This window comes from Oncorhynchus mykiss, chromosome 8, assembly GCF_013265735.2.
Source record: "Oncorhynchus mykiss isolate Arlee chromosome 8, USDA_OmykA_1.1, whole genome shotgun sequence".
Taxonomy (NCBI): Eukaryota; Metazoa; Chordata; class Actinopteri; order Salmoniformes; family Salmonidae; genus Oncorhynchus; species Oncorhynchus mykiss.
The window spans coordinates 34,013,016-34,029,336 of NC_048572.1; the positions used below are offsets into that span (position 1 = coordinate 34,013,016).

General features: G+C 43.5%; 1 protein-coding gene across 1 annotated transcript; it reads right to left on the reverse strand.

Moving 5' to 3' along the window:
- Positions 1-3,994: 3,994 nt before the first annotated feature.
- On the reverse strand, positions 3,995-16,116 carry ankef1a (ankyrin repeat and EF-hand domain containing 1a). Its single transcript, XM_036985372.1, has 10 exons — positions 15,591-16,116; positions 14,731-15,132; positions 13,875-14,074; positions 13,399-13,548; positions 11,818-11,941; positions 10,734-11,565; positions 10,290-10,516; positions 9,933-10,090; positions 6,956-7,096; positions 3,995-4,769 (listed from the first exon to the last, which is right to left on the reverse strand). The coding sequence occupies exons 2-10, from the start codon at positions 15,080-15,082 to the stop codon at positions 4,614-4,616; spliced, it is 2,340 nt and encodes a 779-aa protein (XP_036841267.1). The 5' UTR covers positions 15,083-15,132; positions 15,591-16,116; the 3' UTR covers positions 3,995-4,613.
- Positions 16,117-16,321: the final 205 nt, after the last annotated feature.

Sequence of the window (16,321 nt, forward strand, 5' to 3'; positions counted from 1 at the left end):
TAAAAGTACAAAAAAATAAGTAGAATAGGGTGCCATTTAGTATGTATCCTGAGTGATGTTTTAGTGACTGTAGGGGACAACACACAGAGATTGACCTGATGACAGAGAGAATCTCTGAAAGGGTAGCTGAGGTGAGGAGAGAGAATGTAGGTTTCTATCTGGTGAGTGAGGGACAGAGGGGTGTTTTCCTCAAACTGGGTAGTACTGCAGAGCCTGCAGTGTGGCTGTGCCAGCCAGTTCCGCCTACCCCTCTGCTGCACGGAAACTGTTTTTCTTTCTTTCTCTCTCTCTCTCTCTGTCTCCAATTCTCTAATCTAGGCGCCCTTCTGTCCCAACCAGACACCAGAAAAAATATTTTGTTTCTTTCAGTAAATTCTGGGCAAGAAAAAAACTAACCTGTAGCTAGCTGACTTCTGTGAATGGTACTATGTCATGTCTGTTGCTGCTTATTGTATTGGTATTGGACGTTCTTTCGTTTAACTATTTCATGAAGCATTATCATTTGTTTACCATATTTATCATCCGTTAGGATAAAAGACACAGGAACTCAACTAACGAGCACATCAAAAGGATACAATGGGCAGATGTACGCAGTCCCTCTATTCTCTATGACAATAATGGTATAGGCTAATGATTGTGTACAACAATAGACGATATGGTCAGAGGCGTGTGCTTCTTCTCTATGACATGGTGTATGTACATAGTGATTTACAACAGGAGACAATAGGCAGAGTCGTGTGTTTCTTCTCTCTCATATGAACTGTTTTTGGGGGAAAAAAAGGAAAAGGTAACCAAACCAAATATTGTTGCAGGTGACAGCAGAGAGGATACCCTGTTGCCATAGCTACGTGCCAGCTAATTTCATGTTCATTCTATGGAGATAAAACATGTTCATGCATGTAGTGGTGTTAATAGTATAACACACAGGCACGCACACAAGTAGGTGCACATGCACACACACATAAACAAGCACGTGCATGCACAAACACATACACAGTACAGCCTCCCACATACACACTGGACCTGCAGAGACTATTACACCATCAGTAATGACAGAGTTGATTGGCTGACCAGAACACTGACCTCCAAAACCCAGCAACCTGGACACAGATTATGAAGCATCCTTCGAGGAGCACTGCACTGTAAAAGCGCACGCACGCACACACACGAGGGGATCCACTGGCACACTGACTGCCCTCTCCCCACCACCCTTTCACAAGCATTCTCTGTAAACATCCTAATACTCATCATACATGCTGCAAGAGGATCTCAGCTGCTGCAATGTTTCATCCCGTGATGCAAATGCTCAAGCAAACACACACACACACACACACACAAATATGCACAGACACACAGTATACACACAGATGCTCATATGGAGACTAAGAATATACACATTTGTGTTCAGTTGGCAATAATGTGCCACTTCCTGTGAGTTAGCAAGGAGGAGGGACCTTCTGTTATGGTCCAGTACTCCGAGGTATAAGAGCATTCAGCTCCACTCTGCCATCCTGCACTGCACAGCTGTCCACGCACAAGACTGGCATCAGTGAACCTTGTAACCCTACTGGGCCCTGTTGAATAGCTTGCTAAGGCCGGGCCTATTATTATTATTATGCATTATACCGTACTGACAAGTAAAGATCACCCAAATAGTTAATAGCAAATGTGAATAGACGAGATTCAATGTCGGTAAACATCTCATTTATTTGGTTTTGTCAACCCTTCATACAGAGACCGTGTTTATATCTGTAATTTCTTATATTTCTCACTGCATTTCTCTCTTTCCTTCTCTCTTTCTTGTCTCTCTAACTCCACCTCTCTCTGTCTCTCCCTAACCCTCTCTTTAAATCTCTCACACACTCGCTCAGTCTCTGTCACTCTATAAAACTCCTTCGGTATCGGTGTCCCGTCCACGGGACAGTTGAGCTAACGTAGGCTAATGAGATTAGCATGAGGTGGTAAGTAACAAGAACATTTCCCATGACATAGACATATCTGATATTGGCAGAAAGCTTAAATTATTGTTAATCTAACTGCACTGTCAAATTTACAGTAGCTATTATAGTGAAATAAAACCGTGCTATTGTTTGAGGAGAGTGCACAATTTTGAACATGAAAAGATATTAATAAACAAATTAGGCACATTTGAGCAGTCTTGATACAAAATTTTGAACAGAAATGCAATGGTTCATTGGAGCAGTCTAAAACTGCACATACACTGCTGCCATCTAGTGGCCAAAATCTAAATTTCACCTTGGCTGGAATAATACATTATGGCCTTTCTCTTGCATTTCAAAGATGATGGTACAAAAAAAATGCACAAGAACGGTTGTTTTTTTCTTTGTATTATCTTTTACCAGATCAATTGTGTTATATTCTCCTACATTCCTTTCACATTTCCACAAACTGCAAAGTGTTCAAATGGTACCAAGAATATGCAAATCCTTGCTATGGGGCCTGAGCTACAGGCAGTTAGATTTGGCTATGTAGGCAAAAATTTCAAAAAAGGAGCGGATCCTTAAGAGGTTTTATCACGGCACAGAGCGGAGGACAGGGGGCTATCCTCTAGTATTAGCCCTATAACCATAGCCAATAGATTTCTATTGGTAGAACACTCTCCCCCCTCTTCCTCCTCCCAGAGTCAACCTGCCGTGCTCTCCCCTCCCCTTCTCTCCGTCCCATTACACTGATCAACAGACATGAAAATCACCACTGGGCTTTCTCTCCCTCTATTGCATTCATTCATTCAGCTTATCCTTCTTGCTCCCCCTCTCTGTAACTGACATCCCTATCTCATCCTCTCCTTTTCTCTCGAATGCTAGCAGAGACCCATAGACTTCCAGTCATTGCGCTACGGCTAGTTAGCATTGGCTCACGAAACTACCTCTAACTTCCTTCATACTGAACACAGAGCTATAGAAATTGTATCCAGAAGTTCATCTGACTCTAGGGAAGTAGGTATCCCTTTAGCTGTGTTAATACAAATTCAACACGGGCCTGTGTTACTGACCTCGATCTTGGTCTTTTTTCCTTTTATTTGTAATAATGTCCAATGGACCTTGAGGACACTGTAGTCTAATTTGATATTGTGGTGAGAGAGCATGGATCAGCATCAGCAAGTACGAACACATTTAACACAGAGAGATAGATAGAGCCACGGAGTGTGATTGTAATCTTTGTCTCCCAAATGTGATCATCAACTCTCCATGCAGTCTGCAGTCTTGAGATAGTCTTGAGTGTCAGGGAAAATGTAAGGAGTATTTTATTTAGGAATGTAGTGAAGTCAAAGTTGTCAAACATATAAATTGTAAAGTAAAAATAACCCCCAAAATACCACTGCTAATACCATGGCTTTACTTGTTATTTATTCTCAGGTCAAGTATATAATGGTATAGCAAGCTAATAACAGTACACATGGCTGCCACTTTTACTCACTCTGGGCTGTAAGACAAGAGCTCCCTATTTCTATTCACCCGCCTTGTCAAGGCCGTCATCGTAAATAAGAATTTGTTCTTAACTGACTTGCCTAGTTAAATAAAGGTTAAATTAAAAAGATAAACAACCAGTCATTCCAGAATAAAGTTAACCAAACAGTGCCTCCTGCAGGTTCAGAGGAGGAACTGTACTGCATCGAAAACCATACGCTCTCTACTCACCAGAAGAAAAAGTGTCCAAATCCAAGTCCATTACAGACACATAGATGACTAACAAAAGGATAAAACAGGCACTTAAAAAAAAGTCAGGCAGTGAAATCAAATAACAGTATCAACCATGTGTGATGTCACTGGAATTCACAGGCTTAGGGAGGTGTGTCTTAATGTGCATGTGGTTTGTGGTGTGGTGAATTGTGTGGTGTTGTGGAGAGGTGTGTGTGTGTGTGTGTGTGTACCTGCAGAGTGAGGCATGCTACCCAGCGTGCCTGGCAGACGGCGGTGAGAGAAAGTGAGAGACCGAGAGGAGATGTTGACACACCAAACAACAGCCCAGATGCCAAATCAAATCAAAGTTTATTTGTCACCTACGCCGAATACAACAGTTGTGTGAAGACCTGCTTACTTACAGGCTCTAACCAACAGTTGGGGAGGTGTGGATCCTCCCCAACATATTTCAAATCATTACTAGGACTTCTATATCAAATCCGTAGGACTGTAAAGATGTCTGGATGAGTGGAAGCTGTCTGGTATACAGGACAGACTCTTTGCCATGTGCTTTGTGTCTAGTGATACAATGAGTACTCAGTAGGCATGTCAGAAGAAGACAATTTTGTACTAAATTCAAGTGGATTTATATCAATAGATACAGTGAACAACATCTATACATTATTCTTACATCTTTACATCTACTACTTGGTGTCTCTTGTTTTAGTCAATACATTTACTGGCTTTCTATGACAGTGAGGAAACAATCCTCTCAGCTATCAGTGTGCTAAGGCAAATTACGTTTTCAATTCAGAGAGTAAATTGAAATTCAATACATAAATTGAAAATATGACTAAATGAATTCCAATTCCCTTCCTGAATTGAAAACTGATTTCAACCCAACTATGTGAGGCAAATATATTCCATCTGCAAACATAACTGCTGACTGATTACAACCATGTCTTGTTCCCACTAGTTAGTAGCTTGAGTCAGCTTCAGAGATTTCTGCTGGATGTTCTTACTGAAGGGCATCATAAAGTCCTCAAAGTCCACCTCATAGGAAAACCTCTCCCTCTTCTTCTGCATCTTCTCTACCAGCTGGCTGGTGGTGGTCTGCTTGCCCCATACCTGGAACATAAAGTAGGGGGAGAACATAGAGTTGTATAGAAGACTTTCACCATTTTGAAGTCATCAACTGGGTGGGACTTCCTATGAGGTAAGGAAAGATCACATAATTCCATCCAGGTCATCAGGAGGGATCAGCCAATTAATTATACTGGTGAGCAAACATTCCATAACTGCAGGTGGCATTAAACCTCCAACCTTGAGTTTATTTATACCTGTTCAAAGAACACACTCCAGGTGGCAGTGTGCACCCTTTCAGTTTGTTCTTTGAAGTAGTAGAATAGTAGTAGAATAAAATGGACTACTTCAAAATGGAGGCCTCAATGGTGCTGCCCGTGCCCTCAAAAATGCAATAATGGGACAGATACAATGCTGCGATCTCTATACAACTCTATGAGGGAGAAACAACTAAACTGAACACAACCAACATAGTTCAACTTTATTTTAATATACAGTTTCAATTCCCCTCCTGGACCTCCATGTACAGTGGGGCAAAAAAGTATTTAGTCAGCCACCAATTGTGCAAGTTCTCCCACTTAAAAAGATGAGAGAGGTCTGTAATTTTCATCATAGGTATACTTCAACTATGACAGACAAAATGAGGGAAGAAAATCCAGAAAATCACATTGTAGGATTTTTTATGAATTTATTTGCAAATTATGGTGGAAAAATAAGTATTTGGTCACCTACAAACAAGCAAGATTTCTGGCTCTCACAGACCTGTAACTTCTTCTTTAAGGGGCTCCTCTGTCCTCCACTCGTTACCTGAATTAATGGCACCTGTTTGAACTTGTTATCAGTATAAAAACCACCTGTTCACAACCTCAAATAGTCAAACTCCAAACTCCACTATGGCCAAGACCAAAGAGCTGTCAAAGGACACCAGAAACAAAATTGTAGACCTGCACCAGGCTGGGAAGACTGAATCTGCAATAGGTAAGCAGCTTGATTTGAAGAAATCAACTGTGGGAGCAATTATTAGGAAATGGAAGACATACAAGACCACTGATAATCTCCCTCGATCTGTGGCTCCATGCAAGACCTCACCCCGTGGGGTCAAAATGATCACAAGAACGTTGAGCAAAAATCCCAGAACCACACGGGGGGGACCTAGTGAATGACCTGCAGAGAGCTGGGACCAAAGTAACAAAGCCTACCATCAGTAACACACTACGCCACCAGGGACTCAAATCCTGCAGTGCCAGACGTGTCCCCCTGCTTAAGCCAGTACATGTCCAGGCCCGTCTGAAGTTTGCTAGAGAGCATTTGGATGATCCAGAAGAAGATTGGGAGAATGTCATATAGTCAGATGAAACCAAAATAGAACTTTTTGGTAAAAACTCAACTCGTCGTGTTTGGAGGACAAAGAATGCTGAGTTGCATCCAAAGAACACCATACCTACTGTGAAGCATGGGGAAACATAATGCTTTGGGGCTGTTTTTCTGCAAAGGGACCAGGACGACTGATCCGTGTAAAGGAAAGAATGAATGGGGCCAAGTATCGTGAGATTTTGAGTGAAAACCTCCTTCCATCAGCAAGGGCATTAAAGATGAAACGTGGCTGGGTCTTTCAGCATGACAATGATCCCAAACACACCGCCCGGGCAACGAAGGAGTGGCTTCGTAAGAAGCATTTCAAGGTCCTGGAGTGGCCTAGCCAGTCTCCAGATCTCAACCCCATAGAAAATCTTTGGAGGGAGTTGAAAGTCCGTGTTGCCCAGCAACAGCCCCAAAACATCACTGCTCTATAGGAGATCTGCATGGAGTAATGGGCCAAAATACCAGCAACAGTGTGTGAAAACCTTGTGAAGACTTACAGAAAGCGTGTGACCTCTGTCATTGCCAACAAAGGGTATATAACAAAGTATTGAGATAAACTTTTGTTATTGACCAAATACTTATTTTCCACCATCATTTGCAAATAGATTCATAAAAAATCCTTCAATGTGATTTTCTGGATTTTTTTCCCTCATTTTGTCTGACGTAGTTGAAGTGTACCTATAATGAAAATTACAGGCCTCTCTCATCTTTTTAAGTGGGAGAACTTGCACAATTGGTGGCTGACTAAATACTTTTTTGCCCCACTGTACATGTCTTAAGAAAACAAAAATCTCTCAAACTCATTTGAGAGAGATTCGTTGTCATTTTACCCCTGCTACATCAGCACTGCAATGGCATAGCAGTCCTACCGTTTTTGGCACATAGCTGATGTCCACTTTGTTGACTTGTCCGCTGATGATCTGAGTGCTGTGCAGAATGATGCTCTCCTTCAGGGACATCGCTTTATTCACTACCATCTCAGATGGGGCAGGGGTCACCGGACCATGACCCTGGGGGGGGGGGGGGGGGGGGACCATGGCAACACAGTCATCAAGGAGGCAGGGAAAACAGCAATCAAGGTTTAGGGTCAGTTCCATTTCAATTCAGTCAATTTCTGGAGATTGTATCAGCATTTTAATTCTACATCAACTGAAATGTTGACTCATTGACTTTCAATGAGGATTTATCAATACTTAGGAATTTCAATTCATATCTTGACTGAATAGAAATAGAATTGAGCCCAACCCAGGAGCAGCATTGAAGTAACCACAGTGACACAGCAACACAGTAAAAACTGGAATATCTTATGTTTCACAGAGTCTTGGCTGAACAACAAAATGGATAATATAGAGCTGGCTGGGATTTCCATGCATCGGCATTACAGAACAGCTACGTCTGGTAAGACGAGGGGTGGGGGTATGTGTATTTGTCAATAACAGCTGGTGCATGATGTCTAATATTTAAAAAAGTCTCAAGGTATTGTTCGCCTGAGGTAGAGTACCTCATGACAAGCTGTAGACCACACTATTTACCAAGAGAGTTCTCATGTGTATTACTCATAGCCGTCTATTTACCACCACAAACCAATGCTGGCACTAAGACCGCACTCAACAAGCTGTTTAAGGCCATAAGCAAACAAGAAAATGCTCATCCAGAAGCGTTGCTCCTAGTGGCCGGGGACTTTAATGCAGGAAAACTCCTCTTTGCCGAATTTCTACCAGAATGTCACATGTGCAACCAGAGGAAAACAAATCTAGACCACCTTTACTCCACACACAGAGATGAACACAAAACTCTCCCTCACCCTACATTTGGCAAATCTGACCATAATTCTGTCTTCTTTAATCCTGTTTACAAGCATAAACCACAACAGGAAGTATCAGTGACTCGCTCAATAAGGACGTGGTCAGACAGTCCTGTAGCGTAGCATCCACTCTGTTTTGCTAGCACAGACTAGAATATGTTCCGAGATTCATCCAATGGAATGGAGGTGTATACCACCTCAGTTACAGGCAACATCCACACCACCATGCCCTCAGACGAACCATCAAACTCAAGAGAATGTACTGAGCATGCGCGGACCAACTGGCAAGTGTCTTCATTGACATTTTCAACCTCTCCCTGACCGAGTCTGTAATACCTACATGTTTCAAGCAGACCACCATAGTCCCTGTGTAAAAGAATGCGAAGGTAACCTGCCTGAATGACTACCGCCCCGTAGCACTCACGCCAGTAGACATGAAGAGCATTGAAAGGCGGGTCATGTCTCACATCAACACCATCATCCCGGAAACTCTAGACCCACTTCAATTCGCATACCACGCCAAACAGATCCACAGATGACGCAATCTCAATCTCACTTCACACTGCCCTTTCCAACCTGGACAAAGGGAACACCTATGTGAGACTACAGCTCAGCGTTGACTACAGCTCAGTATTCAACATCATAGTACCCACAAAGCTCATCACTAAGCTAAGGACCCTGGGACTAAACACCTCCCTCTGCAACTGGATCTTGGACTTCCTGATGGGCCGCCCCCAGATGGTAAGGGTAGGCAACAACACATCTGCCACCCTGATCATCAACCCCGGGGCCCCTCTGGTGTGCGTGCTTAGTCACCGCCTGTACTCCCTGTTCACCCACGACTGTGTGGCCAAGCACGACTCTAACACCATCATTAAGTTTGCTGACGACACAACAGTGATAGGCCTGATCACGGACAACGATGAGACAGCCTATAGGACAGCAACCTCTCCCTCAATGTGAGCAAGACAAAGGAGATAATTGTGGACTACAGGAAAAGGAGGACCGAGCACGCCCCAATTAACTTCGACGGGGCTGTAGTAGAGCAGGTCAAGAGCTTAAAATTCCTTGGTGTCAACATCACCCAACAAACTATCATGGTCCAAACCCACCAAGACAGTCGTGAAGAGGGCACGACAACACATTTTCCTCTACAGGAGACTGAAAAGATTTGGCATGGGTCCCCAGATCCTCAAAAGGTTATACAGCTCCACCATTGAGAGCATGGTTGCATCACCACCTGGTATGCCAACTGCTCGGCATTCAACTGTAAGGCACTACAGAGGGTTGTGCGTGCAGCCCAATACATCACTGGGGCCAAGCTTCCTGCCATCCAGGACCTATATATTAGGCAGTGTCAGAGGAAGGCCCAAAGGCCCAAGAAATTGTCAAAGACTACAGTCACCCAAGTCATAGACTTCTCTCTGCTACCACACGGCAAGAGGTACCGGAGAGCCAAGTCTAGGACCAAAATGCTCATTAGCAGCTTCTACTCCAAAGCCACAAGACTGCTGAACAATTGATCGAATGGCCACCCAGACTATTTACATTGACACCCTCCCCTCAGATACTCACTGTTTATTATCTATGCATAGTCACTTTACCCCTACCTACATATACAAATGACCTCGACTACACTGTACCACTGCACATGGGCTCTGTACCGGTACCCCCTGTATATAGCAATTTTATTTTATTTGAGTTTGAATAGGGACTCGCATGGTGTCTCTGCCGGCTACGATGCCTCTGGTTATTGAGACCTACACCACGGCCTTGTCAGCAAGTAATTCTACACGTCTGGACTAATTTGCTTACAAGTCTCTGGGGTAGGGTAACAGGGACTACTATCCTTTTACACTTTTTGGTTTTCGGTCACATTGAGAGATGGGAAAATCTCAATGTGATCAAAAAAGAATGGGTGTGTGTGACCACATCTTTGACAAGTGATGATTGGTTAACAGTCTTACCATCGATCAGATCAAAAATAGAAAGAAACGGTCAACGTTGTTAGTACAAACCAGTAGCATGAACGGTTCTTGTACCTTTTCTTGGGCAGTGGCAGGTCTGGGTTTAGGTTGAGGTTTACCCCCTTTTCCTTTCTTGTTCTCCTTGAGTTTGGGCAGAGAATCAATCTTAGCCTGGACCAAGTCCACAATCCTGAAGTCTGCATAGGCACGGGCGATGTCCAAGCAATTTTGCTCTGAAACAAAATGCACTTATTCAAATGACAGAAAAGGTCTCTGAGGCAATCTATCAACCAAAACAGTCAACCAACTCGGGTGTTCTGAGTGCTGACCTTATGTGTAGTTTGTGTAGCCTACAGAGTGAGTGAGTATTCATTCATTGTTTGCTATTTAATATCCTACTGCATCATGCTATTCATGATGGTATTACAGTACCTTTCTTGTTTTCTGCAGCGACCTTTGCCCCGGCCTTGATGAGGTAGTCCACACAGCAGGGCCTGCAGCTCTCGATGGCCCTCATGAGGGGTGTGGCACCGTTGAGAGCGGGTGTGTCCACCTTGGCACCTCTCTCCACCAGCAGCTCCATTATGTCCAGTTGTCCTGCGTGACAAGCGTGGTGGAGGGGCGTCCAACGGAACTGGTCACACACATTCACGTCAGCCCTGTGGTATTTAAGAAACACACTTGACTGACTAAACCACTATAACTTTACCGGCATAATCACACTGCATTATAAAGCAAACATCGAGAAATGTATACAGTCTACAAAAAGGAGAAGTGATAAGGATGAGTTGTGTTACAACCCCTTTACATATGTTGACTAAGGTGTTCCATAAACTAAAACTAAATAAACTCGTCCAGGAGAGAATTGTATCTCACCCCAAGTTGAGGAGGAATTGGGCCACCTCGTAGTTTCCACTGGAGCAGGCGGTCATGAGAGGGGTCTTATAGAAGCGGTCCTTCACGTCCACCGGGACCCCCTGACTGAAGGCCAGGTTCAGAGACTCCAGGTCCCCCGTCTTCACACAGTAGTTGATGTCGATATAGACCCTCTCCGGCTTGTCTAGGTACCAGGCGGAATCATCCTCTATCGGGTGGACTGGCGGGTGGTCGCGGTCGAAACGAGTGACGTCAGTACAATGCTGGTACGTCTCGATCATGTAGTGAGGCGGCCCGCCGTCGTCCCGTCTGTATATAAGCTCAGGTGGGATGGTACAAATAGGCATGGGGAGAGTGAATTTAGCTTTTTTCTTGCCCTTTTTACCTCTCTTTCCTCCTTTCTTCTTTGGACCATAAGAGGAGATGGTAAATGATTTCTGGAGGTACTTGAGGCCCTTGAAGAAGTCACTGACGTTGACTAGTCCTTCTCTCCTTTTGTCGTGGGCCATTACCACCTTATGGAGCTGGTCCAGTTCCACTGGGGCCTGGAGCTTCTGCAGCACAGATATGAACATTTCCCTAGAGACTGTCTCCGTGCCCTTGGCTTCTGATTCGTCCAAAAAGGCATTCCGGAGGGCGGCCTCGTGCTCGTGGGACCAATCGTGGAGGGTCAGGGCCCAGGGAGTGTTGGGATTGGACACCCCGGTTTTGGAGTACTTCCCGTGTATCCTCTCTGCTTTCTTGAGTTCCTTTACCACTGCCTTGTAGCTGTTGTCTTTGGCAATATGACGGGGAAGAAGGCCCTCCTGGTTTTTTTGTTTGGGGTTACAACCTGAAGTTATCACACAATAAAGATGGAAACCCTTTCGTGACTGAAGTGGAATAAAAATCGGACAAATCAATAGCCAGCTGAAAACATTCCAAATGTTGGGAATAAAATGTATAAAATGCTTAAAAATGTTTCAAACACATGTTCACTGAGCTTACCGTCAATGTGTTTGTATGAGTTTAAGAAGGACTGATTCATTCCGTGTATATTAGTTACAGTATTAGTAAAAAAAAGCATGTTAGTTAGGGCACATACCTCTCTGTGCTAGGAACCTGCAGCAATCAGTGAAGCCCCCTCGGGCAGCGTAGTGCAGAGGAGTGTCCCCCTCTGATGTCATCACCCCCATGTCAGCTGAGTAAGCAGACAGCACCTGGATCACCTGCAGGAAGTCAATACAATTATATTAACTGATGATGCTTGTACACAAAACAGATGACGTATAGGGCCTGTTTCCCGGACCCAAAATAAGCCTTGTCCTGCTCAATGGAAAATGTCTATAGGAAGTGTTTTTCAGTTCAGGACTAAGCTTAATCTGGGTCCAGGAAATTGGCGCATGAAGTTCAGACTAGGGTTGCAAAAATACCGGTAATTTACCAAAGTTACCAGAATCTTCAGTCATTTATTAATTAACAGAAAATATATGGCAATCTATCGTGACTTTGGTCACAACTTTAAACAAATTATGGTTCAAGAGGAAATAGCCTAGTTAATTAAAAAAGCGTCTAATCAACCACGGCATTAACTCTGCAACTCAACCAACTATTGACTATTTTCACAACTGCCACTACTTTGACGCCAAAACATTAACAACAAATACATATTGACATCGTAAAATAAAATAGAAGTGTGTAAAAATATATATAAAAGGATATTTCATGCTGAAACCCTCATATTATACACCAATAGTATTCACTAAATTGATGGTTTACATTTAGGATAATGTTTGACATCTTTGTCATTCTGTTTTTCTATTTTAATAACATCTTATTTAGTTATTTCATATATTGTCACGTTCTGACCATCGTTCGTGTGTGTTTTCCTTGTTTTAGTGTTGGTCAGGACGTGAGCTGGGTGGGCATTCTATGTTGTGTGTCTGGTTTGTCTATTTCTATGTTTGACCTGATATGGTTCTCAATCAGAGGCAGGTGTTAGTCATTGTCTCTGATTGGGAACCATATTTAGGTAGCCTGGGTTTCACTGTGTGTTTGTTGGGTGTTGTCCTTGTTCCTGTCTTTGTGTTTGTTGTCATCAGATAGGCTGTATAGGTTTTCACCTTTGTTGTTTTTGTATTGTTTGTTTTTTCGTCATCATTAAACATGTATCAAGAATACCATGCTGCATTTTGGTCCGACTCTCCTTCACCGCAAGAAAACCGTTATATATATTTTATATGTGATAAGGCCACACAGAGGGCCCAAAATAATTAGACACTAATAATCTGAAGTACCCAAAAGGCCCACTAGATGTCTTTTGATAGATTACATGAATCCAAAAAGTTTCCAGTAATTTACCCTCCCTTTGCAACCTTAGTACAGATATATTGTATATGTGGCCCATGTGGGAATTAAAGCCACAATTAGACATGGGTAGTCTATACTGACAGACACCTGACGTTCAAATGAATTATTACTGCTTAGGCTACCTGGGGTAGCAGGTGGTTAGAGCAATGGACTAGTAACCGAAAGGTTGTTAGACTGAATCCCTGAGCTGACAAGGTAAAAATCTGTTGTTCTGCCCCTGAACAGGGCACTGTTCCTAGGCTGTCATTGTAAATAAGAATTTGTTCTTAACTAACTTGCCTAGTTATATAAAGGTCAAATAAAAAAAATAACCCACCTCAAAGAATCCCCCCATGGCAGCGAAGTGTGTGGCGTGGAGGTGGTTCTTGTCGAGGGTGTTGGGGTTTGCCCCCCTCAGTAGGATGGCTCTGACCAGCTCCACAGCCCCAGCCCTGGCTGCCTCCATCAACGCAGTGCGGCCTGTCATCTGAAGAGACAGGAGGATGTCACCTCTATGTGATGAGTGTGAATATGAAGACCAAATTCACACACATCAAAGTCTTAGTTACCTTATTCTATATCTACATTACTCAGAGACAACAATTCAGGTAATTTCCTCTCCCATAATTCACAAGTCACAATAAGTTACATTTTAGAAAATATAAAATTAGTTGAATCCATAATGGCACACTTATAATTTTTCAGCAAATTGTACCTAATAAGACTAAAGTATTGCACTAAATAGAGAATAGGGTGTAATTTCAGATTTGCCCATTGATCTCCCAGAAACCCCCATGTCATGTGTTATGAGACCTGATTGGCTGAGTTGGGGTCGGCGCCCTGCTCCAGGATGCTGAGGCACATGGCGGAGCAGTCGGCGGCACGTTGACACGCCAGCAGGAACACGGGTGTCCCGGCGAGCGAGACGTTGTTGACATCAGCCATGCTGTGTAGGGCCACCTGCAGGCAGCGCATGTGGCGCTTGGTGGGGAAGATGCAGTAGAAGAGCACACCTGGGAAAAGAGCCAAGAGCCACCAAGTGAGCCATTGAGCTGAAGGGATCGGATTACCCAGCAGGCTTTACAGACAAGGGAGAGGATCCCTTCTGATCTGTAATTAGATGTGTCCACAATCATCCCCACAAAATAGCAAAGACTCATTGACTGTAACTGAAGACTGGACCACACTGCAATTGAGGCTATTATCATAATTGGGCTTTAAGGAGTTTTGTATGAGCGCCGTTGGGTTGGCTCCTTTGGAGGGAGTGAGTCAATTCGAGCCGCCTGAGACACTGATCTCATCAATATGTAAACAGAGAAAGCATGCATTTTCATGAGTCAAACAGTCACGCCATTCAACAGGAGGGTACCAGACTGAACTTGAAACAGAACTCATCTCTTGGTATCAGAGCTACACACACAGTAATACAGTAAGTAAGCAAACTGTGGAGTGGAAATTTGAATACAGTGAATACTATGGTTTGAATTGATGCAAAGAGCACATTTCCATCTACGGGTAATAAATAAAGTAATATTATATTTTATTCCATCCCATCCCATTGCATAAAATTATATTCTCAGTGGCTGACTATTCTACTCTACACTACTCTACTCAATATCTCTAGCAAACACAGCATCACCTAATCTGTGGGCTGACTGGATCCTCTCACCTTTCCCCTCAGCATCCAACAGGTTCATTTTAGCGTAGTTCTTAGCTAGCAGGGCCACCATGCCGTCGTGCCCCATCTCAGCTGCTAACATGACCGGGGTGCGCCCCCTTTTGTCCTGGACGTTGGGCTGGGCGCCCTGGGCCAGCAGGAAGCTGACCATGTTTGTGTTGTTGGCCACAGCAGCCAGGTGGAGAACTCCGGTGCCCTCCCGTGGCTCTGTCAGGTTGATGAGGTCCTCCACACCCATGTCTACCATCTTCTCTATCTGAGGCTGGTCTCCCTCATGGACATACTGGAGGAGCCGGTAGATCTGCAGCACCTGCAGGCGACCCTCAGCCACCGGGGTCTTCATTATGGGTCAGTGGGCAAGTAGGGGCTCTCGTTCCAGACCAGGGTCAAATACTATATGTCAAAAGTTTGAAATAATTTAGTTTCACTTTATAGTCCCCAAAATGCACATTTTAAGCCAAAGCATGCACAACTCTCGCAGAACTAAACTCCACTCTATGGTGAAGAAAGTTGAGAAACTTCCTTTATAATGGTGTATAAGTTTCCTTCACCGTGGAGTGGAGTTTAGTCCGATAACACAACTCAAAAAATAGCCGACCTTCAACTGTATGTATTTCTTTGACCCTTTCTCCTTGAGATTAAAATACAATAAAACTGTAGGCCCTATAACGTTACTATCAACTCACTCTCACATCTCCGCCTCGCTGTTGTAAACTGTGGGGTATGTCTGGCTTGTTTACGTGTCTGCCTAGCTACGTAAAATATGCCTAGCTACGTAGAATATGCCTTGACCAAACTAACGTAAACTGCAAAACAATTTGAAAGACAGCTTTTAAATTGTGCTTTCTTACCTTTAAAAAAAATCTCACATGCAGAAACTATTTCTATGTGGTTAGTTTGTTGACAAATCCAGTAATCATTGGAGCGAAATTAACGCGTAATCGACCGAATAGTTTGTTGTTTCAAAGCACAACCTGTGACTTTTGTTGGAGAGCAGGGGTGGGAAAGAATTCCCATAGCAACGGAACATGCGGGTAAAATCACTAGAGGATGGGCCTCAAGGAATAACTGCCGGCATCTTGAATGCTGGCAGGCAACGCGCATTCTATTTTACTCAATGGCTATGCTCTTAAGTGGGTAGAATTACGGGTTCGTTGCACTTCACTGGCGTTGCGAATATCAGTTTACATCGTGTTTGTCAGTCCTGTCACTCAAGCACAGTCTTAAAAGAGTAAAACCAAAAGCCAAGGAATAAGATCAGACTGCGAGAGTAAAAGAGGATGAATATTGCCTCCCCTCTTCAAAATCAAAAAGTAATCTCCAAATATTCAGGGTTGTTCAGCAGCGCAGTGAAGTAGAGCTATCATATAATCCTGGACATCCGTTTTCACTAGTGCAACAGTTTACAGTTGTCATAGAGAGGAATTGAGTTTAGCCTAGCTGTTTGCTAGCACTATTGAAATGTAACCTCTGTTTGTGTTTTTATAAAACACTACAAAACACAACTTAGAATCTCATTCTGGATAAAGTTTCTGCACTAAATTTTGACCCCCCCAACTGTGCTGTAAATCCATATTTGAAT